At 41.1% G+C, this 23,454-nt stretch overlaps 2 protein-coding genes across 7 annotated transcripts; one reads left to right on the top strand and one right to left on the bottom strand.

The window, feature by feature from the left end:
- Positions 1-1,527: 1,527 nt before the first annotated feature.
- Positions 1,528-12,224, bottom strand: ABHD13 (abhydrolase domain containing 13). Of its 5 annotated transcripts, XM_033052602.2 has the most exons (4): positions 12,066-12,224; positions 11,512-11,545; positions 10,366-10,401; positions 1,528-6,321 (listed from the first exon to the last, which is right to left on the bottom strand). In XM_033052602.2, exons 1-4 carry the CDS (start codon positions 12,072-12,074, stop codon positions 5,273-5,275), a joined length of 1,128 nt encoding a protein of 375 aa, XP_032908493.1. In that variant the 5' UTR covers positions 12,075-12,224; the 3' UTR covers positions 1,528-5,272. The 5 variants fall into 5 exon arrangements, with proteins under 5 accessions (XP_032908493.1, XP_032908496.1, XP_032908495.1 ...); XM_033052605.2 differs by lacking the exon at positions 11,512-11,545 and having other exon boundaries at positions 10,366-10,397; XM_033052604.2 differs by lacking the exon at positions 11,512-11,545 and having other exon boundaries at positions 12,066-12,223.
- Positions 12,225-12,298: 74 nt separating this feature from the next.
- Positions 12,299-16,489, top strand: LIG4 (DNA ligase 4). 2 transcript variants are annotated; one of them, XM_033053212.1, is made up of 2 exons: positions 12,299-12,364; positions 12,875-16,489. In XM_033053212.1, the coding sequence occupies exon 2, from the start codon at positions 12,889-12,891 to the stop codon at positions 15,625-15,627; it is 2,739 nt and encodes a 912-aa protein (XP_032909103.1). In that variant the 5' UTR covers positions 12,299-12,364; positions 12,875-12,888; the 3' UTR covers positions 15,628-16,489. The 2 variants fall into 2 exon arrangements, with proteins under 2 accessions (XP_032909103.1, XP_032909104.1); XM_033053213.1 differs by having other exon boundaries at positions 12,317-12,364; positions 12,956-16,489.
- Positions 16,490-23,454: the final 6,965 nt, after the last annotated feature.

Raw genomic sequence — 23,454 nt, 5'->3', positions numbered from 1 at the left:
CACCTACACCCCACACCCACAGCCCTGTTTCCTAGGTACTGGGTTAAAAATGAACTACAAGCCTTGCAGTAATTCAGGAGAGGATGCATATTTTACAGCTTTAGAAAAGAGAGCAGTAAGGCCTTATTTTTTTGATATTTCATATTAACCATGCTGAAAGTGAGCAAAACTGATATAAGCTTAGAAAAGCATCTCTCTGTAAGAAAGCAGAAATTGCTTCAGACTGAGTATCCCAATCCAACTGTATGAACTGACTATAAATCTAAGTGGCACTGTAGGATTTAAAATTGACATTTAAAATATTGCCAGCATAGGTGGTAAAACTAGTCAGGAACACTTAAAAATATTTCCTAATGGGCATAATGTTTAGAGCATCTCTCAGAGCTCCAGACAATAGAGAAAATTTCAAATGCAAAATGTGTTAGAAAGTGATGGAGAGCTACCACATATTAGATTTACTTACTAACACTTCCTGAAAGGGAAGATACATGACAAAGATTAGAAACATGTTTTTAATATGCTTCTCCCCCTGCTGCAAATTTTCCACAAAGGCCACATCTAACAATGCAGATGTCTAGTCCATGTGCTCTGGCTTTAGTAAGTGACTCAAAATGACACCTTGGGGTAGATCTGTTACCATGCAAACAAAACTACCTGTTCACACACACACTGAAGACAGGCCACAAACTAGAACAAGACATTAACAGCACTTTTAATGTATCAATTTATTGCATATGTCAGTACATAAAAATAGAAAAGTGTTTTTTTGTAAAATTAACTTTATTGTAAAAACCAACTAGAATGATAATGTAAAACTTTGCCACAAATAGCACATATACAATAACATTTATGCTTTGTCTACAAAAACTAAGAATACTTTATAAGACAGTTTTGCCTTAACTATACATTAAAGAAAAATAAAATAAAAAGCTTGCATCTCAATCAGTGACTGTTTCTGAATTCAAAACTTAAGTGTTATTTAGAACTTTAATATGCTATCTCTATTTACATTCTGTGGAGTTCTACTCTAAATTATACAAGCAGGATGGCATTGCAAATTATACCTAATGGGATACATCAGGCCGATCCCACTACATGCAAGAGGCACCGACTTTGTATTTGGCAGAAGTGCCCCTAGCAAAATTACCTGTCCTCAACAAAAAATAAAACTGAATTTTTCAAGAATTGATGAAATACAAATGGAGGTACACCTGCATCTTTTTGCTAACAGAAAAGACTGTACCTTGGACTCTCAATTCTGCCTTGCATTCCTTCACTCTGAACATCCACCATGACCCAATTATTAGCTTAGAGATGCTGATATGCATATTTTGTATAAATACTTAATCCTTCTGCCCTTCAGCTGACAGATTGTCCGTAGCCTACCAAATGCATTTGTGCTCTATTTCTAATTTTACCTGAGAAATGGACATGAGGGCAGCTAAACCAGTTAATGTTTCTCCAGAAGAAAGCACAGCTTATCTCTCTGCATTTCACAGTTCAGAAACAAATTCTGGGAATGTAAACTTGGGTTAGTAGGAAGCCTCAAGTATTTCCACTAATTAAAACCATACACATGTGTGCACTCACAAGGTTTTATGCTTCCTTACAAGGAACTCTACTGCTACAGCTGTTCAACTCCTGACCCTTCCCAGGAACTTTGTTCTTACTTTTTTTTTTTTTAAAAAAAAACTTAAATTTCCTCTTATAAAGCAGAAAATTCCTTTAATGAAGATATTTAAACCAAGGTTTTCTTACAAACCTGTGAAAAAAACTCAACTCCTTCCCAAACTATAAATTTTTATCTACAGGACAAATATTTGGGAAACAACTATGCACAAATGGATAACTGTTTGGGAAAACATATAATGACATTAAATAAAGTAAATGCAACAGTATCATAACACACTATTTGGCAATTTAAAGTTATTATTACTATGTTGCTTGTAGTTCAGTTTTTAGCAGCAGGTAACTGTGGTTTCCATCACACAGTCCATGAAATAAAAACAAGTCTTCACTTGCCAGAATAAGTTTCCTCCTCTTTGTTCCTCCCTCCCTCCCTTAAAGAATTGTATGCAGAGCAGTGGAATATTTGCATAAAACCATCACTTCCTTCCTATTTTCCTTCAGTGGACTTCATAACCAATGCAATGAAAAATAGCATATAAACATTCATTCACAAGTATACTTGACCAACCCATTAAGTGAGAAACAAAAATGTGCCCATGTAGAAGGGGGAAGAAACCACGTAAGTGTAAAGGATGCATATATGACAATTGTGTCAACTCACACCCAATACCTGCAAAGTTTCATTTTTACGTCATGCAGACAACATAGTGAAAAGATATATGGCTTGATAATAAAAAATAATGTTTAGATACAGCCCACTTTGAAGAGTTTCAGACTGCCTAATAATCTAACACCACACATTCGACTCTGTCTTAGCAACTGTGTGCTCAAATAGGAACATGTCATTTGTATACAAGTACCACATAATACTAGGGATATTCTGGGGTTGAGTTGTGTTTTGATTAGTGGGAAGTGGGGTTAAATGCCATGTTACTTAAGAAATTGATGCTTTGTGAACACCCACCCCTACCCCCCAAGATATGTCAAGATATGACAACTTCTGAAACAATTACTTCCTCTTAATTCTGTCTCCAACAATTAATCTACTCTTTTGGCTTTATCAACTGATTTTTAGAAAAGCAGTATTTGACTGATAGTATTCCTTTTCTCCATCTCTATTCTAAAGCAATGTGAAGTAGATGAAACAATCTATGCAAGCAGCTCACATCTCACTGTAGAATACATCAGAGGAAGGAAATGCTATGTCTATCAATTCCTTTCTGCTATACAAATACAGCCTCATCTCCTAGCCCCAGTTTAATTCTTCCAATATACCTTGCCCAAATACCCCTCTCCCCAAAAGACTAAAAAAAAAATTACCACTGTAAGGCTGAAAAGATAGTTTTGGTTTCACTCTAATTGAAAAGTATGCGCTATGTTTTTACATCCATAGATCCAGACAGATGTATGTTTTTTTGAAGGAGGCATAACCATTAAGGCACTAGTTCATAAAAGCAGTTTTATTCAACAAGAGACCTTAATCACGAGCTTAAAATATGACTTAAAATATGTCCCTCAGGAAACAGATTTTAAGTGTGTGCTGAGATGTTTTTCTGAATCAACACAACATGGCAGAAAGGTTTACTTAAAAATTTGAATCCAAAGGGCAACTTTATAGATTGCATGGAAGATTTTCCAATTTGTTCTTTCCATTAAAAAAAAAAAAAAAAAAATTGAAGAGGCAAACTCAGCTGCAGCAGATGAGTAATTAAACCTGCAGAAGAGAACTAAACAACTCCCACTCCATTAGAGACTGAGCTAACAGCAGATGTCTTTGATCACAGAATCAACAAAGTTGGAAGAGACCTTCAAGGTCATCTGGTATAATCATCAACCTAAGAAAAACCATAATCATGCCTAAACCATATCCCCAAGGGCCACATCCAGACAACTCACGAACAATTGCAGAGATGGTGATTCCACTACCTCCCTGGGCAACTTGGTGCAATGGTTAACCACTCTTTCAGTGAAATGTGTTTTATAGTATCTAATTTCAACCTTCTTTAATGAAAGGCCATTTCCTTTCATCCTTGCACTTGAAACATGGCAGAAGAGGCTGATCCCTACTTTGCTACAGCCTCCTTTCAAGTGGTTGTAGAGCAATGTCATCCTAAGCCACCTTTTCTTCAGGCTACACACCACCAGCTCCCTCAGCTGCTCCTCAGAGGACTTGTGTTCCAGTCCCTTCCCAACATTGTTGCCCATCTCTGGAGTTGCTCCAGCACCTCAATGTTGCTCTTGTAGTGAGGGGCTCAGAACTGAGCACAGAATTTAAGGTGTGGCCTCAGCAGTGCCAAGTACAGGGCTACAGTCTCTGCCCTGGTCCTGCTGGCCACACTTTTTAATACAGGCCAAGATGCCACTGGCTTTCTTGAATACTTGGACACACTGTAGGCTTACATCCATCCATCACACCCAGGGCTGACCAGCACCTCCAATCTCCTTTCTGCTGATCAGCTCTCAAGCCACTCTTTCCCCAGCACGGGGTTGTTGTGACCCCAGCTTTTCCTCTTGCTGAACCTTGTGCAAATGGCCTTGGCTTGTTCAAACACTGCTTACAGAGCTTTCCTATCCTCTATGATATGACCATCTAAGACGACCTGCTCATTTTCATTATGGTCACTGTAAGAACTATACACATTTATTGATCATTTATATCTCATGTTATCACTGGTAATTATTTGAATGTGCTTCCTTAGGAGGTATAAAGGGAACAGATATTTAACTTCACAAGCATAAAAGTCTGAACACAAAAACCTACTTTTATCTTGTATGACCACCCATCTTGCCTTAAGAAATACTACCTCAAATGCACAAGCAAGCTAGTACTAACAAATAGTTTGCCTGGACATCAGTGAGGAGAGCTTGAGGCAGAAAGGAGCTTAGATTGCACTGATCTCTTTCAGAAAAAGTTACTTCTATTTTCTATAGAGAAATTGCCAGGGTAAAGTCCTCAAGTCACGATATTAGGCACGTACAACCTTCTGGGCACTAATATTATACAAACAGTAAATGAAAATAAGGAAAGTATCTTTTCATCTTCAGCTGCAATTTGACATATGTAAGTCTGCATAACCATAGAAACCAGTAATAACCCAGGATAGTATACCTGCAAGTATACTCTACCATTTATGATATTTTATATTATTTAGCACATTAAAGACTTCCCACTTTGCATAATATAAAATTTCAAGAAATAAAACACTAATCTCATGCATGGCACATTTTAAATAAATTCTAAGAGAAGCAACAAATCATTGTGCTAACCATGGCTGTCCAAAAAAGCTCACACATACAGCAGTGAATACCAAAGAGCCTCCCAATGTTCTAAATACATTCTGTACTACTTTTGTAGCAAGTTTCTTTAATAGCATCTGTTGTACATATCAAACAAATGGAATATATGGACAGAGATACCAAAAAAGTATGAGAAAGACATAAAATGGTTCATTTACAATGCTGCAAATGTAAAATTTATCTGGAACACCTTAATAAAATATCAGACCTTTCCAAGTTTAATTTCACTCTTTAGGCAAGTACAGACATGACATACATTTAAAAACAGACATTCTTTTACCACTTATCACAAATCAAGATACAGTGCAGGTACTTGCCCCACCCCACCCCCAAAGAAGAATATCAATTATATTATTGTTACGTTAGATGATGTTTTTGCCATTTCCTCAGGGGAGTGACTCTTTATTACTTCTTTGATGAACTGTTCAAGTGCAGTGAAATAACCCTGGCACTGCCAAGTGTCATTGTGAGTTCCATCAGGAAATATTGCCAATCTCTTAGTCCGAGCTGGGGATAATTCATAAAGTTGCTTCATCATAACAGGTGGAATTAACTGGTCAGACAACCCAGAGATGAAGAGTGAAGGCATTCTGCACTGAGAGATTTTTCTGTAGGATAGAAATTTATTTTTGTAGCACCATAACGGAAGATATCTCATCGGAAAGAAAGAGAACAAAGTGCTGGCCATGTATGGGATGCTGAGAAAGGTGTTCTCCACCACGATGGCAGAAATCCTATGGGAATTTTCAGAAGCTAAGTGAATAGCTACTGCTCCCCCCAAGGAACGGCCAAAAAGAAAAATTTTTGTTTTATCAAGATCAGACCGAGTCATCACATAGTCTAAGACAGCCTCAGAATCTAAGTACAAGCCTTCTTCACTTGCTTCTCCTTCGCTTTTGCCATACCCTCTATAATCGACCAGAATTAAGTTTACTTTCAGGTTTACCAGCATTAATAAAGCATTTGGCAACCTGTGGCCAATGTTGCCTGCATTGCCGTGAAAGTAAATGATGGTTGGAGAATACGCTGCATTGTCCCCCGTGTATCTCAGCAGAATAAGATTGAGGAGAACTCCATCTTTGGTTTTGATGAAGATGTTTTCATGTGGTATACCAGTAGGCATGGGAACATAAAGGCGTGATGAAGAGGGCTGTTCAGGAAAGTAAAGCAGAACATCCTGGAATTTATATAATATACCTGCTATTGATACAAATATTAATATAAGGAGTATAATGCCTCCGTACAAGTGAAAGGTCACTATCAAGGGCAAAAGACAAATACGGCAGAGACTCCAAGACCAGGAAGCCAAAGCTAGTAGCCATCTTTTAACAAAGGTCCAAAGCATCCATGATTTTTCCATTGTAGAAGTCAGTGATCTTTTACTCCAAGTAAATCCTGCAAAAGAACCCAAATGTATACATATAAATATAGGAAAAAGGAAAAAGGTGAAAGTAATTTAAGCATTTGTACTTGAAGAAGAATAATGACAAGTCAATGTATTACAGCATTAACACAAAATTTGGTGGCAAGCTCCCTCTGAACTTTTGGAAACCATTTGACTATGTAAAACAAGCAGAAATGCAATCATAAGGAAAGGCTTTAACACTCTTCAAAATTCCATTTACAGTATTTCTGCAGGCAGTCCATTAACAGTACCAGAAGACCGGTTGACTGAGACCACAGTGACTTCTGCTTTCCCTCACACTTTCCTACTAAGCAAGAGAACAACCATACAGATTGTATCACCAGTTTGTCAAAGATGCTCATACAAGTAACTCTAGAATTCAGAGAACACAAACAAAAATAGCCTTTATTTCTAAGTTGCTAAGTAGCATGCAGCAGCCTGTGCACGTCACTCTGCAGCTAGTGGAGGCTCACTCACCACACATCCCAGCACTGCTATGGGTCAGTGGCTGTCTTCCAACACCTCAATCAACTGTGGTTACAGAGCAACACCTGAACTGCTCACAAGAGACTCCTCTATACTAAGATACTGCACGGTAGTTACATTTTTGCTGTATTTTGATTGCTTCTGATTTATAACAATAATTTTCTACTATCAGATCAGTAATCTGCATTAAGTCCTTAGCTGAATGGAAGATTTTATCATCATGCAAGACAAGTGAAAACATTCTGTTAACTACATTATTCTCTGGTCCATGAGAAGCACTGCTGAAAATACCAAACATGAAAACAGACTCATGACAAAAACATACACACAGCATGAAATGAGAAGAGTGATGTTAATGACAATGGATTAAACCTTCTTTCCAACCAAAGTTTGTCTCTCAGCATTCATCCAAGATCTTGCAGTATTCACTCCTGGTTCATATGGAAACAGACAAAAACTGCCTAACCTACACAAAAAACTATAGTAACCGTTCAGTCAGCACTGAATTGAATAATCACACTACCTGGAAGGGAGAACACAAACTCAATGTTTGAGAACTAAGCTATATAGCAGGTAATAGTCACACTTTAGACACAAAATTATAATCTTCTGAAATGATACAGCACAGAAATAATCTGAACTCCATCTCCAAAGGAGTCTGACATACACAGCTGCATCCAAATATTTTATATCAGCCATTTTGGTAGGCTCGAGTGACAAAAGGTACAGCCTTTGCATTCCACAGATATAACCTGATCAGGACAAACTGCCATCTCTATTTTATGCAAAAATTAGAATTAAATCAGAAATGAAAGTAAATATGTCACATCTTAAGATTCATATATTAACCAAACCAAATAAGATATTAAGCTTTTATATAGTGTATCTACTCTGAATACATAAAACTGGTGAAATATAAAGCAGTCTAAAAGAGCAGTTCTCAACTTTGTTCTTTTTTATTATTTTTACATTCATGATTATTATCCATATTCGAGTAGGCACAAATACTGTCTATAGGAAAATTTAATTCTTGTGATCTATTTCCCTTGAAAAGAACTCATAATGATTAGAAGATATCATTAGACTTCCTAAAGAAGTTAAATATTTCAAACTATAAGAACATTAATAACGACACAATAAAACCGTTCTCCTTACCTATGCTATTCAACATTTTGCTTTCTTAAAAAATGAAAGAAACTCCAAAAATGCTTTCTCAACAAGATATTCACAAAAGTAAGAGATCTACTGTTAAACAAAACTACTAAGAGACAAAGAATTAATAAAAATCTCACTTCAAGTGATAAAGTTTTGCAATGGCTATCCCATACACACTAGGGATCATTATTTGGGGAATGATACCCACAGCTGATTTTATAAGCCATGTGACTGCATGAGAAGGGCACCAATTCTATTTTTATTTCAGCAGGCTAATATTATCAAATATTATACTAGTGAGATAGTGCTGCTGTGCAATTACTCCTGATGTATGTATATACACAGGTGTACATATATATGTGTATATATGCTTATATAGGTGTATATACATATAGGTATATACAAATACTTTGCAACTGGAATTGCAAAGCTAGTGCATCCTACAACTAAAGCTCAAAATACAGGAAGTAGCTAACTACAGAGCAAACTACACAGCCATAAATGTTTCACACTCACTGCATATTTAAATAAAGCCGACTACACTGCAATATTGAACAATTACAAACATTGAACAGTTACATTACTACTAAAGTGTTTTTCTCAGCTATGTTAAACCTCACTGGTTCTATTAATTTCCAGGCCTTCCTATCTTGTTGCAAGATTTGTTAGCTAGGAAAATAAGATAAATTTTTTTCCTGGGTTCCTCGCCACCTTTCAATACCAATTCAAAGCTCACTAGAGCAGAAAAGAATGGTTTCTCAAACAAGCATACAGGCCTAGCAGAGACTCTAAGCCAAATCAATAATCTCATTCTCATTAAGGCTATAACCCACACTTTCCACAGAGCTCAAAGCAACAGACCTTCCAAACAGTATCTTCGATAGCAGAAGTTGATACAAACAGAACAAAATCTCCACTTGAAGGACAGAAATAAAAAGTGCAAGCTAATATAGTAACACTCAGTGAGCAGTAAGGTCAGCACTTTTTGAAGTCTATAGATTTGAGATGGTTCAACATACTGCAAGACAACACACACACACAACATTCTCTTCTTGGACTTTATTTCCCACTCCTGATTGCTGGATGGGAAGTAATAAGCCTTTCAAGCAGTTTACAATGTAACATCTTATGATGCAAATACTTGGTCATGAATTATGAAGAGCATGTGCTGCATTTCTCTTGCATCTCTAATTTTGTGACTAATAGGGGGCCAGAATAATCTGGAAAAGGCATGAGAGGGGAGAACAGTGTATTTAGACTTTGATGTCTGATGTGGTCAATTTGAGAAACAGAGCAGACCCACCAACACACCACCTGCACAAACCTGATCCTCTCTCTAGACAAGACTGCTTCTGTTCCTAGACTATAACCACTAGTCATGGACTTGCCCCATAACTGTCTGATGTCTCAGTTGTATCAAGAAGCATTCATCCCTTTAAGTTCTTGGAGGGCATTTCTTGCTCGACCAAAAAAAAAATATTATTTGGAAAAAATATTGTATTACAGCACTGTATTTCACGTAATTGTTGTAACTTTGAAAGCAAAATTTTCCTGTAACAAGGAATCACATTCCATTTTACAGCATTCACAATATTTCGTAATCACTGATTATTTAAACTAAGTAAAAGGCTGGGTAAATTAGTATAAGGTCACAAAACTTTTTTTCCTCTTGTCCCTCTGATAATGAGCATTAAAAAGGGTAGCCTTTGGGAATCCTGATACTTCCTACAAGTATTTATTTGGTGATGCTTGTAAGCTTAAAAGCCAAGCAGCGCTGAAATACAAAGCTTTACTGTGGAAACCACTGCCACATAGGAACAGCAATGAAGCCCAAGTCAGCACTAAAACCTAATGAAAGTAAGACTTAGCCAGACTGCTGTTGTACCTTTGGCTTAAACTGCCATGGAACTGTATTGTCTCTCAAGACAGAAAGGAAATTTGGAAGTGGTGAGTTTCAGCTTTGTGTTGGGATATACACATATGTAGATATATACATACACACCCCTATATCTAAACATCTTCACTGCTGAATCCACAGTCTAGGAACTATTGCAGACCTCTATGTTCTATCACATGAGCCACAAGTCCCAAAATTAGGTAGCTACTGAAAATACAAATCACTCACAACAATAAAAATTTTGAGAAAAAAAAAATCTCTTATGATCAAGGTGTTTTAACAACATTCTATTTTGCACTAATGTTATTTTAAAGTGGTTAACATCATTATCAACTGAAAAAAAATCACAAAAAAATCAAGCGTATATTGAAAGCACTAGGGAACAATTTTTCTTTCATTTTGAATAGCAGCTACCACAGATTCAGTTGATCTGCCTTTGCCTACATTTTTATTAATAAAAAGTAGTATTTTCATATACTAATCATAAAACATTTACCTTTAGATGTGATGATTTCCCAGGCTTCATCTCTGCCTGAAAGACAATTCCATTTATGAATTTTGAGTAAAATTGTTTTGAATTACACATGTAATTTACTGTTTACCTTGTTACTTGAAAGATGATTAAGAAATTATAAGAGCCAAACCCCCTAGAAGTTACAACTGCTTCACTAATGAAGCTGTGAATCTCATGCTCCTCCTATCAAGCTGAATGCTTGTTTGAAACACTTGATGAAATTGAAAACATCTTATAATGAAGTTCAAGAATCACAATAAAATATTTTGGACTATATACACAACACACAGTACATGACAATATTGTAATATTATTATACATAAATAATTGTAATAATTTTAATAATAGCATAGCACATATACATAGTGCATAAAAACAAACATTTCATTCTCTCCTTAAAACTAACTTTTAGTGCATAAGTAGATTTAAGTTAGTGCTAAGAAGCACAATAATGTTTAATGGCTGCTTCCTCATTAAAGAGCTTAAAAAACAAAGTTAAGACTAACACTCACTGCCATCCCTTGGATTTCAAAACAAACAAAATCAAATATTTCTCTGTGTTCTTAAGAAATACATAATGACATATGTTTGTCTCCACTTCCTTTTCCTAGACTCTACCTCCTCCAGATACAGACAACATTTGCTCAAGCATTACATTTACATAGAAGACATCTGCAAGTAGAAATATTAGGTGCTCAGCTACAAAAAGTTAGTTTCAGAGGGGGAACTGACCTGGAAGAAAACCTACAAGCTCAGTGAGGACCAGAAAAAGACGCTTCCTTAGTACTAAAATTATACAGAGATATTAATTTAAAAACAAACAAACAAACAAACAAAACAACAGAAAAAAAGCTACTCCTAACACAGGAAAAAGTACCGTAAGAGTAACTTAAGAGTCATACATTTCCTGGCTCTGGCAAACAGCCAATATCCACAGCTCTGCATCAAGCTGTACACATTGATAACTGAAAATGTTTTTCCTTGAACTCGCGTGACACTTCTCGTCCCAGCTGACAAATGGTACAAACTATCATCGTGATTCAAGGTCTCGATTTACGCAGATACTGCGTAAAAAAAAAAAAGAACAAAAACCAAACAACAACAAACCAAGGTTGGGCTATACCTTACCTTGGAACCTGAACTTTCTAGGGACCATAGGCTCCTAAAACAGTAATTTCGAAGCTTGTTAAATTGCTTCCTTTGTGATTTAAAAGAAACACGTAGTTCAGTCTTTCCAAAGCAATCATTTGACCCATTAAGAACACTACAGCTACCATCAGCCCCACCTTCTACAAGCACCCATTTGCAGGAATTGCTTAATCTGGCAGGGGAGACAAACGAAACACCGGAGCGAGCCTTTGCTGCCAAGAAGCTTAGGATCTCCCGGGGCTTCGCAGGAAAGCACCCGCAGGAACTTTTATCGGCGCTGTCAAGCGAGCAGCTCCTCGGCAGCCACGTCCCGCTGTGCGGGCACAGGAGCCGCACAGCGCCCGGGACAATGTCCGGCCCCAGGGAAGAGCCGCGTTTAGCCCCGGCGAGACCTCACATCGAACGCGAACCGCAGCCCCGCCGGCCGCCCCCGCCGCCCCGGCTCCCCCCGGCCCGCCCGGCGCGGCCTCAGGCCCGGGGCCGCTCCCCTGCCGTGCCGCGGTGGCGGCGGCCCCGAGGCACCCCAGACCCACCCGCCGCATCCTCCCGGGCGGCGGCCGCCGGGGCCTCGGGCCAGTGCAGACCCCGACGCGTAACTTCAACCGCCGCTCCTTCCTCCCGAGGCAGGAAGTCACCGCTCCGCGGTTCCGCTTCCAGGGCACAGCCCGGCCGCTCTCCCTCACTTCCCGCCTTTCCCCGCCCCGGGCTCCGCCGCCGCTCCCCGCCCCGGCCGGGGGAGGAGCGCAGGCCGCGGCGTCACTGGGCTGGCCCTCCTCTTCCGGGGCGGTGGGAGACCGGTGTCCGCCCGGTTCGCCGGTAACCGCGGCTCCCCGTGAGTGTCCACTGGGGTGGCCGTGCCTCCATCCTCTCGGCTGGCCGGTGCCTGGGGCGGTGTCCGTGCTGGGGGTGTGGGGTGCGCCGGTGCGATCCCTCTCGGGCCCCTTGGACACCACTCCCCCCGGAGCAGCCGCGGGACAGGGACCGAGGCGGGTGGTGACGGGCACAGGCTGCGTTCTCGGGGAAGGTGGAGGAGGAAATCGGTGTCCGAGCACAGAAAGCTCCTGGCTGGGCAGCAGCGGGAGGGGAGCGCGGTGCCTTCTCCTGCCGTGCGGACCTTTGTCCAGCTAATGCCAGTGTTTCGGTATCGCAGCCTCCCTGCTGAGTTTGACCCTTAAATGAGGAACCAGCTGGCGACCTTTAAGATAGCGGCTAGATCTTAGTTAGAAAAGTGAGAAAAACTGTAAATCCTAACTAGAGCATTTATTTATTTATTTATTTATTTAAAGACATAATAATGTGCTGGCGTTTTGTTTATAATTATGTAATTTTATTTTGTTCCCAGTGAAAAACAGATTGATGGCTTCTGCACCTGCTTCGCAGCCTCCTCCTAAAAAAACAGTGGCCTCTCTTGTGCCTTTTGCAGATCTGTGTTCTACTCTGGAGCGAATACAGAAGTGCAAATCTCGTCCAGAGAAAACCAGGTATTTCAAGGACTTTCTAGATTCCTGGAGAAAATTCCATGATGCGCTTCATCAAAAAGAGAAAGATGTTACAGATTCTTTTTACCCAGCTATGCGACTTATTCTCCCACAGCTGGAAAGAGAAAGGATGGCTTATGGAATTAAAGAAACCATGCTTGCAAAGCTCTATATTGACCTGCTTAATTTACCAAAAGATGGAAAAGATGCTGCAAAGCTTTTAAATTACAGAACGCCTACAGGCTCACGTGGAGATGCTGGAGATTTTGCAATGATTGCATACTTTGTGCTAAAACCTAGGTGCCCAAAACAAGGCAGACTGACAATAGAGCAAGTCAATGAACATTTAGATGCAATATCTAATAATAATGTTGCTAAAAACAAGGGGCAGTTAAAGAAAAGTCTTCTTCAGTTAATTAGCCAGAGCACAGCACTGGAACAAAAATGGCTTATCCGAATGATTATAAAGGATCTAAAGCTTGGTGTTAGTCAACAAACTATATTTTCCATTTTTCATCCTGATGCTGCTGAACTGCACAATGTCACTACTGATTTGGAAAAAGTTTGCAGACAATTGCACGATCCCTCTGTCTCACTTAGTGATGTTTCTATCATGTTGTTTTCTGCCTTTAAACCAATGCTTGCTGCTATTGCAGATGTCCAGCAAATTGAGAAACAAATGGGTAACCAGACATTCTACATAGAAACTAAGCTGGATGGTGAACGTATGCAGATGCACAAAGATGGGGATGTGTACAAGTATTTTTCCCGAAATGGGTTTGACTATACTCAGCAGTTTGGTGCTTCACCCCGTGAAGGTTCATTAACACCGTTTATTCATAATGTATTTAAGAACAATATACAAAATTGCATTCTTGATGGTGAAATGATGGCTTACAATCCTGAGGCACAAACATTTATGCAAAAAGGAAACAAATTTGACATAAAAAGAATGGTGGAGGACTCTGATCTTCAGACCTGCTTCTGTGTATTTGATGTGTTGATGGTTAATGATCAGAAATTGGGGCATGAAGTACTAAGCAAAAGATACGAAATCTTAAGTAGTGTATTTACCCCGGTAAAGGGCAGGATACATATTGTCCATAAGAGAAGTGCCAGAACAAGAAAAGAAGTAATTGATGCTTTAAATGAAGCTATAGATAACAGAGAGGAAGGAATTATGGTGAAAGATCCCATGTCCACCTACAAGCCTGACAAACGTGGGGAAGGCTGGTTAAAAATCAAGCCAGAATATGTCAATGGACTGATGGATGAACTGGACCTTTTAATTGTTGGTGGTTACTGGGGGAAGGGGGCTCGTGGTGGAATGATGTCTCATTTTCTATGCGCTGTTGCAGAGACACCCCCTCCAAATGAAAAACCGACCATTTTCCACTCCATTTGTCGTGTTGGCTCTGGCTATACTATGAAAGAGTTGTATGATCTAGGCTTGAAACTGTCTAAACATTGGAAGCCCTACAATAGGAAGGACCCTCCTGGTAACATCTTGTGTGGAACTGAAAAACCGGAAATGTACATTGAACCTTGCAACTCTGTCATAGTTCAGGTCAAGGCAGCTGAGATTGTTGACAGTGACATGTACAAAACTGACTGTACTTTGAGATTCCCCCGAATAGAGAAGATAAGGGAAGACAAAGAATGGTATGAGTGCATGACTTCAGACATGTTAGAAGACCTCAGAAGCAAAGCACAAGGAAAGCTGGCCTCTAAGCACCTTCATATAGATGAGAATGATGAGCCACATGAGAAGAAAAGGAAAACTGTTTCAAAGGTGAGGAAGGTAATTGGAATAGCTGAGCAGTTTAAAGCTCCTGATCTTTCTAGTGTAAGCAAGGTTTCAAATATATTTGAAGATGTTGAGTTTTGTGTTATGACAGGAACAGGAAAATACTCAAAGCCTGAGCTGGAAAGCAGAATAGCCCAGTGTGGTGGCAGTGTGGTACAGAACCCAGGGCCAGAGACTTACTGTGTCATCGTAGGAGCTGAGAATGTCAGAGTGAAAAACATCATTGCTTCCAACAAATATGATGTGGTGAGGGCAGAGTGGCTCCTTCAGTGTTTTCAAAGCAAAATGCTGGTGCCTTGGCAACCAGCCTTTATGATTCACATGTCTCCTGACACAAAAGAACATTTTGCTCGTGAGTATGATTGTTATGGAGACAGCTACACAGCAAACGCAGATGTTGCCCAGCTCAAGGAAGTGTTCTCAAGAATGAAAGACAAAAAGGCAGTGCCTCTGGACTTGATTGCAGAGCTAGAAGAACGTTATTGGGGGAACAGCTGTCAGCTCGGCATATTCAGAGGAAGCACCATTTATGTGGATTGTTATGCTGTTCTTAATGAGCCCAAAAGTAAAATCCCTGGAAATGCACTATCAATTAGAGGTTTGGAGCTCCGTTTTTATGGTGCAAAAGTAGTTTCTCACCTTGAAGAGGGTGTCTCCCATGTTGTTGTAGGAGAAGATCACTCACGGATAGAAGAGATGAAAGCACTCAGAAGAACATTTGGGAAAAAATTTAAAATTGTATCTGAGCTGTGGGTAACACACTCCGTGGAGGAAGGACTCGCAAAGAATGAAAATCAGTACTTAGTTTAAAGCAGTTTTTAAGATTGGAGCAAAGGCATGACTGGACTTGGATTTTGTGAGGTTGTCTTAATTTTTGTGCATTTTCATGTGTGTTTAAAGCTGACTCTGGCTAAAGAATAACACTGAATTGCTGAATTCGGAGGAAGACAATTTTACTGTTGCAGAAGCAGGAAGGTGCTAAGCTATGTTGGAGGGGAAAAACACACCACAAGATAAATTGTTTAAGTCTTTTAATCCACAAACTGGTCTCAGGAGAGATCTAAAATTTTATTTAAATAAAATGTATTTGAAACTGGCTAGCTTGGTCTAGCTTTAATAATGCTTGCCTCCATTGTTCAAAGTGGAGACAATAATTTATTATTTTATGGCGATTCTGCTGTTTATTTATTGTTTAGCTATCGATTTGCAATCACATTCATATTTTTGTGGACTTGCTTTGTATGTATTCCATATGCTAGAAAATTCAGTAATTTATAAACTTCATCTGTACTGTTTTAATTTTCTTACATTGGTTTTAGCATTAAGCACCACACAGCCTCGGAAGCACTTTGATTTTAGGATTTTGTGTAGATTCCATGTTTCTATGTGTAAATAGCCTTTGTACCAAAGAACCTAAGCTTTTCATTGAGGTGATAATGAATTAATAATGAATTAATAAATATGTATGAAATACAAATCAATTACTTAAACACTGTAATAACTTCCTGTGCTCATTACAGTTTAACTGTGAATTGTGACAGGACTAGGCTTTTAACATTAACTGTCAGTTTATTTTTAAAAAATGCTTCTTATGTTATTGGAGGATTAATTTCCAAATATCCAGTTCAATATATATTTTTCTAATAGCTAAATAAAATCTATTTTTAAAGTCTGCCTGGTATTTATTTTTAGTAAGAAGTCACTTTTGAAAAACGCAAAACTTAATTTCTTGTTTTACTGTTAGATAATTCATGCATTAACTTTGAGGGGAGAAAGGTTGAGGCCTTGTTTCTTGTTATGTCAACATTGGTATAAAACAGAAATGAAGTTGGGTAGATCACATGGAGTCAGTTTTTAGCTGATCTCTTTCTTCGGTGCTTTCCATGCTCACGTTCATGCAAAAGTTCCTGTGAAAGGAATTGGAGAATGTTATATTAAAGGTTAATTGGAAGATCTGTATTGATATCTCTTAGTGTATTAGCAGCTCCCTTATTGTATGAAATATACTCAATAGGTAAAATGTAATAGCCACTGTCCACAAATTTCCTGTCACCAGGCCTGCTTTGGTCTTTTTCTTGAGTGGGGCTGGAATTGTGGGATGTGCTTTTTGTTGGTGAGGATACTGCCTTGTGCCTGTCTTGCTGTTCCCTTGTGGAGCAGCCCAGAGCCCCCCCTTGACCCAACAGGTATTTGAATGAATGAAGAAAACCTCACCTTGCTTTTGTCCCCCTGTGATGCAACACCCTGGCCTTGCCCCACTCCTCAAATATCCTGCAGAGCTGACCTCGGGTGCTATCATGTAGAACAGATGAGATATTAGAGGCTCTTAATCTCAGGAGTTTGATTCTTAGGCTTCCATGAGGGCAGAGCAGGAGAAAAAGAGGAAGATCTTCAAGGTCTGAGGGTTTTCCTATGGGTCAGGAAAAGGGGAGGGGATAATCCTGTCTTCTTGCCAATCCCCTCGCAGGGGTCAGTCCATAGGTCTTGCAGGGGTTACAGGGTCAAAGGGACATACCATTCTTAAAGCATCAGGGTACAGGGTTACAACATCTCACCCTTTTTTTGTTTAAAAGAAGAAAGAAGGATATTAGGTTATTCTGGATACAAATTATGATCTTTCCCACCACTTGGAGTTAGTAGGAGCCTTAGATTGTTTCAGGGTTTTCATCTCTATGTGATTCACTACTGCGACAGAGGGCATGAGGCCACTAATGGCCTTGAGAACCGAGTGACGAAGGATTCCAAATGCCAGTATTACAAGGAGAAGAATAACAAAGAATAACAAAATAGTTTTAACTACAGAAGTCCACCACCCTGTGAATTCCCAGCCCTTGAACAGTTCGTTGAACCAATCCTCAGATTCTTGCTTCACTTGTCCGATCAGGGTTTTCATGTCTCGGAGGGCAGCATGGATGTTAGGAGCTTTCGAGGTCAGGTTCATGCAGCAAAGTCCTTCAAATTCCTGGCACTCATGTCCATGTAGCAGCAGGAGAAAATCTATGGCAGCACCATTTTGGAGTGTGGCCTGCCTGGTAATTTGTTCGTCTTCTAGGAGGGAGCTGATGGCAGTGGATGTCAAATTTGCCTGTTTGACTACCCAACACTCTAGGTAGCCCAATTCACCCAGAGCCTTGGCTGCTGCTACCCATGGAAGAAACGGATACAGCAACTCTTTTTGACTTGGCCCAATGGAAAATTTCAGAGTCACAATCTTTGTCCAAATTGTCTGTACTTCTCTTTTGGATTTTATTCACTGATTTGTTTTTATGAATCCAATCATTAATTAAGGTTTCGTTGGGCGCCAACAGGGACAACCGCCCAAAGGTACATGGTCCTCCTAATAGCTGAGAGGGAATTCCTGCCCATGCCCGATCTCCACAAATCAAGAACAACCCCTTGGGGAGGCTCTTTGGTTTTGTTAGAGATGTGGAGTCTGCTGCAAGTTGACTCAAAACCTTGCACCACTTTTTGGCCATGAATTCCTCTCTATATTGTATTACATGGTGGAATTCTTTGGTGTCAGAAGGTTTTGGATAAATTACAAGATGAATGCAGTATTGTGCCGGATAGGAACCTAACAGCTCTAGTTCCTGAGGTTCCTGAGCTGCTTTTGGCAAATTGGGCAGCAGTTCCTCCATAGGATTCTTTTCTGTTTGCTGCCTACGAGTTTTGTATACTGAAATTGTGTGTGTCTCGGGAATTTCATTTGGCATCTCTATTGCAAAACCAGCTGAATATTCTCTAGCCTCCAAGGGAACTCCTACCAGGCAGGTGGACATAAGATTTTCTGCTGCTGCCGAGGACAGGCGTATGTTTTCCTGTTGGAGTGTCTTTGCCAGGGTCACCCAGATGTTTTGACGTGGCTGAGGGACGATCCATGCGGCTGCCTGACTGTTCAGTGTTAACAGGATGATAACTCGGATGGGGTTCATCATGGGTTGAGTGGAAGGGAGGTATTCTCTAAAAAGAAAACAAACATTTTAAAACATGTTAAGTCTCAGTCTGCCGGAGGGTTGTCTTCTGTGTAGGTTCTCTTTCCTCTCCCGCGGAGTCTTCTTTTTGAAGCAACTGCGACTTGCTTCTCGTCCCCTTCAGCTGGAGCTGGCTGTTTGGGGACAAAAGGCTTCACCCATTTCTGGGGAATCCATTGAGGGCCTGAGGGAGTGGATACGCACGCATAACTACATCCCCAGGTGACAAGTTCATAGGGACCTTTGGTTTCCCATGTTTCTGGATCCCTAATCAAAACTGGTGGATGCTGAGACAACTTGAACCGTTTACCACTGTTAAAATGACGAACCACAGGTGGATCCATGTTTTCAAATGAACAGTTCAAGAAATTGATAGTGAACAGGGCTTTACACAGCTTCTGCTGTGGAGACATCCACACAGTTGAACTGCTCTGTCTAGCCAGAACATGCTTGAGCGTCTGATGTGCACGCTCAATCACAGCTTGGCCAGTGGGGGAGTGGGGGATGCTGGTCTTATGTTCCACTCCCCACTGCTGAACAAATTCCAGGAACTTCTTGGACACATACGCTGGGCCATTATCTGTTTTGATTTCCTTAGGGATCCCCAATACTGAAAAAGCTTGCACTAGGTGTTGTTTGGCATGCACAGCTTTTTCTCCTGCGTGGGCAGAGGCATAAACCGCACCTGAATATGTGTCAATGCTTACATGAACATATTTGAAGGGACCTAAACTGGGAATGTGTGTGTCTGCCACACCTCACAGCTGCCAAGGCCGCGGGGGTTAACCCCTGCACCTAGCGATGGCATGGCCTGGAGCTGGCAGCTGGGACAGGTGGCCACAACGGCTCGAGCCTGACTCCGTGTTAGCTTGAACTGACGGATCAGACCTGGCACATTCTGATGGTATTGCTGGTGGCTCAGCTTTGCCTGTTGGAAGATGTCTGGGAGGCGTGCTTGTTCTGCTGGGGTGGCAAGGGAGTCTGCCTGACGATTCCCGTCTGCGATCTCACCTGGCAAATCGGTGTGTGACCTCACGTGCATCACATAGAATGGATGTTCTCTATGAGAAATCAGATAGATTAGTTTTGACAGCAACCTGAAAAGCTGCTCATTGTCGATCTCTTTGAGCACTGCCTGCTCCGCCCTGGACACTACTCCCGCTACATAAGCTGAGTCTGTTACCAAGTTGATTGGCTCTGAGAACTTCTCAAAAGCTCTTACCACTGCAGCCAGTTCAGCTACCTGAGGCGATCCCTCCACAAACTCAACATCAGCTTCCCAATGCTGAGTCTGAGGATTTCTACAAGTCATCACCGACTTGTGGGAAGCCCCAGAAGCGTCTGTGAACACTGTGAGAACTTTGAGTGGTCTCCGACTCCTCTTCTCACGAGGAATGAGGTGGAATTCCTCATTGAACAGCTTGTGAGACGGGGCATGGACTGATATTTGTCCACTGTAGCTGTCCAGAGACAACTGGAGACTGGCATTGCTCTGGAGCAAGTGCTCAAACATCTCCTTTGTCAGCCTCTCAGGAGAGTTCCTTCCCTCCTCAGAGAGTTTGACTGGAAGGTGAATACATGTGAAGTCACAACCTGCCAGCTCATACAGTCTCATCCTTGCCTTACGAATCAGCTGAGCTATGAGTTCTTGTGGCTTTGTGATGGTTTTGGATCTTTGGTGGGAGAGGAAGACCCACTCTATGATTAAGAGCGAATCTCTCTGCCCCTCGATCCACTGGAATATCAGACCGTGTAAGTGTGGTAGTTTTCCCAGAATTATGAATTTGAAAGGCAGTTCAGGCTTATAGCGATGAGCCTGCCTCTCTGCTAGAGCTTTCTGTATCTTTTCAATTGCAGCTTTTGCCTCTGGGGTCAGTTCCCTGGGAGAAATCAGCTCTCTCTCCCCCTTCAATAAATTGAAAAGGGGCTCTAGGTCCTCATTAGTGAGGCCTAGCCAGGGCCTGACCCTATTCAAAGACCCACACAAGGAATGGAGATCTGCTAAGGTCTTTGGATTACAATTAATGTCCAATTTCTGAGGAACAACGGTCCTTGCAGTGATTTCCAAGTCCAGGTACTTCCAAGGTGGCATCTTTTGGACTTTATCCTCCTGCAATTGAAATCCAGCAGAGGTTAAAACCTTAACCACTAGGTCAAGCATGTGTTGGAGTATAGAGTCATCGGGGGCACACACAAGCAAATCATCAACATAATGCAAGATGATAGCTTCCTTTCTCTGAGCACACACTGGGGACAGCAATGAGGCCACATACCACTGGCATATGAAAGGACTACACTTCATCCCTTGAAGGAGCACCTTCCAGTGGTAGCGCTTCATTGGGGCTTCTCTGTTGATGATAGGAACAGAGAAGGCAAACCGTGGAGCATTTTCTGGGTGTAAAGGGATTTGAAAGAAACAGTCCTTAATATCTAAAACTGCCGATTTCCAATTTTGAGGAAGCATCGTTGGGGAGGGCATCCCTGGTTGAAGTGATCCCATGCCTGCTATAATTTTGTTTATTTCTCAGAGATCATGTAACAACCTCCATTTGTCCTTCCCAGGTTTCTTAATTACAAACACCAGGGAATTCCAAGGGCTTGTAGTTTCTTCTATGTGTCCTTTTGCCAATTGTTCTGCTACAAGCTCCTCCAGTGCCTTAAGTTTTTCTTTACTCATCGACCACTGAGCTGTCCATATTGGAGAATCATCTAACCATGTCAATTTGTGGGCAGGGCACTCCTCAGTGGCTGCCTTCAAAAATCCTGGGGACTTTTGGGGATTACCATTTTCATCCCCCACTGGGACATGGTATCTCTTCCTCACAGGGGGCACTTATAGTCTGTAACAAACGGACTAGCTATTTTTCCATCCGGCCCCTCAATTTGCATGATGCTTTTTGATATTTTTGCCAATTTGATTCCTCCTATACCTTGGATTTTGCCTGCCACAGGTTGCAATTCCCATTGTGACAGCCACGTCCTTTCGGGTATGATCGTCACATCTGCCTCTGTGTCCAGTACCCCCTCCACATGGAGATGGTCTGAACCATGGGTCAGGTTGCATGCCACAGAGGGTTTTCTCTCACCCACCACTTCTGCCCAATAGACTTCAGGTGATTTTCCTTCTGCTATGATTTCCTTTGGAACAGGAATGGCCTGGGCAAGGATTTGCCCCTCGTTCAGGTAATATGGTGGTTGAGAGCAGCGTGCTAAGAGAACGAAACCTGAAACATTTTCCTTCTTGGATATGGGAAGTAACTCCATCTCCAAGGGTGTGTGTGCTGTGTCCCCCATAACTAAATACTCACAGCGCAGTTCGAATTGCAACAACGTCAGGTCCAGTGGAGTGCTAGACAGATCCACTGTAATTGCTGTCCACTCTGTTGACATAAAATAAACACCTTTAGTAGTCTTAAGGTTGAGACGACCAAAAGGCATCCAACCCTTGCTAATTGAATATTTAACATTTATGCTATCTTGAATCCCCACACTATTTGTCCCGTCGTCCCCCTTAGTTTTAAAGAGAGAGGTTTTTTCCCACGTGGAACCCGCTGTATTTATATCCTTGCGCGTTATGATATTTATGGCGGGTACGCGCTGTACACCTAGTTTTTTTGTTTGTTGGTCTTCTTCTGTTTCTGGTTGTTTGGGCAGTCCCTTGCATAGTGCCCTGTCTTCTTGCACTGGAAGGAGGTGATATGCTGCAGCTGTTGTGGTGGTACCGGTTGCTTCCTTGGTCCTGGTGTCATTGCTGCTGCAGATCGTGAGTGTGCTGGTCCTGGATTCCTCTCTGGTGCACTGAACAGTTCTGCCTTTCTGGTGCAGGCTTCTATCATCTGTGCTAAGCTAGGTGATGGCTCGAGGGGAAGACTAAGAATGACCCTGCGGTAAGCTTCATTAGCGTTTTTCTGAGCCATCTCCTTTATTATCTCAGCCTGCACCCTTGGGTCCGATATTTGTCTCTCCACCTGTGTGCGGAGGCGATCCAGAAACTGCAAGAAATTTTGTGAAGGAAACTGTTTAATATTAACATAACTACCTGTAACTTCAACAGTAGGTAATTGATTGAAAGCTTTTTCTGCTACTAGACAGACCTTATCCAAAACAAACTTAGTTAATAACCGTGCCTGTTTCTCAGGGCATTGATATTCCCCTTCACCCGTGAGGTGTTCCTGTGTAATATCATTATTATCCTCATCTTCTGCACTATCTGGGCTTTGTTGAAGTTCCTGCAAAAGCACTCTTAATGATCTTTTCCAAATGCTTTCCCATAATTCAAATTCTGAAGGACTTAACAAACATCTGAATAAATCCTTAATATCATTGGGTACCACCTAATTTGAACTAAATGTCGCTTTTAAAAATCCTTTAAATATTTCACTGTGTCTGCCAAATTCCCGTTGAACCTTACGAATTTCCTTTTTATCTTGATATGTTAGTGGCTGATATGTTCTTCTGCCATTTCTCCTACCCATATAAATGACAGGACCCACAGACGGAATCTGAGTTTCCAGAGTAAAAGTTTTAGGGATGGGCACTGCCCCTCCCTCTTCTTTGGACTCTGTTATCTGTTCATTCTGTCCCTCTGCAGAGACAGTGTCCTGAGGGGTGAGGGGTGCAGAGGGCTCTATCTCACAGGCAGGTCCTGCAGGGTCTCTACTCCCTT

The sequence above is a fragment of the Catharus ustulatus genome, chromosome 2 (genome assembly GCF_009819885.2).
Source record: "Catharus ustulatus isolate bCatUst1 chromosome 2, bCatUst1.pri.v2, whole genome shotgun sequence".
Lineage (NCBI taxonomy): Eukaryota > Metazoa > Chordata > Aves > Passeriformes > Turdidae > Catharus > Catharus ustulatus.
This window is presented reverse-complemented; position numbering and strand designations above follow the sequence as displayed.

What these genes read in the sequence shown, in the direction of transcription:
- LIG4 (XM_033053212.1), top strand. Translation starts at nt 12,889, where the DNA reads ATGGCTTCTGCACCTGCTTCGCAGCCTCCTCCTAAAAAAACAGTGGCC.
- ABHD13 (XM_033052602.2), bottom strand. An exon ending in TAGAAAGTTCAGGTTCCAAG is followed by an intron (nt 10,402 to 11,511) that starts GTAAGGTATAGC and finishes ATTGTCTTTCAG; the next exon opens with GCAGAGATGAAGCCTGGGAA. An exon ending in GGAAATCATCACATCTAAAG is followed by an intron (nt 6,322 to 10,365) that starts GTAAATGTTTTA and finishes GTTCTTTTGCAG; the next exon opens with GATTTACTTGGAGTAAAAGA.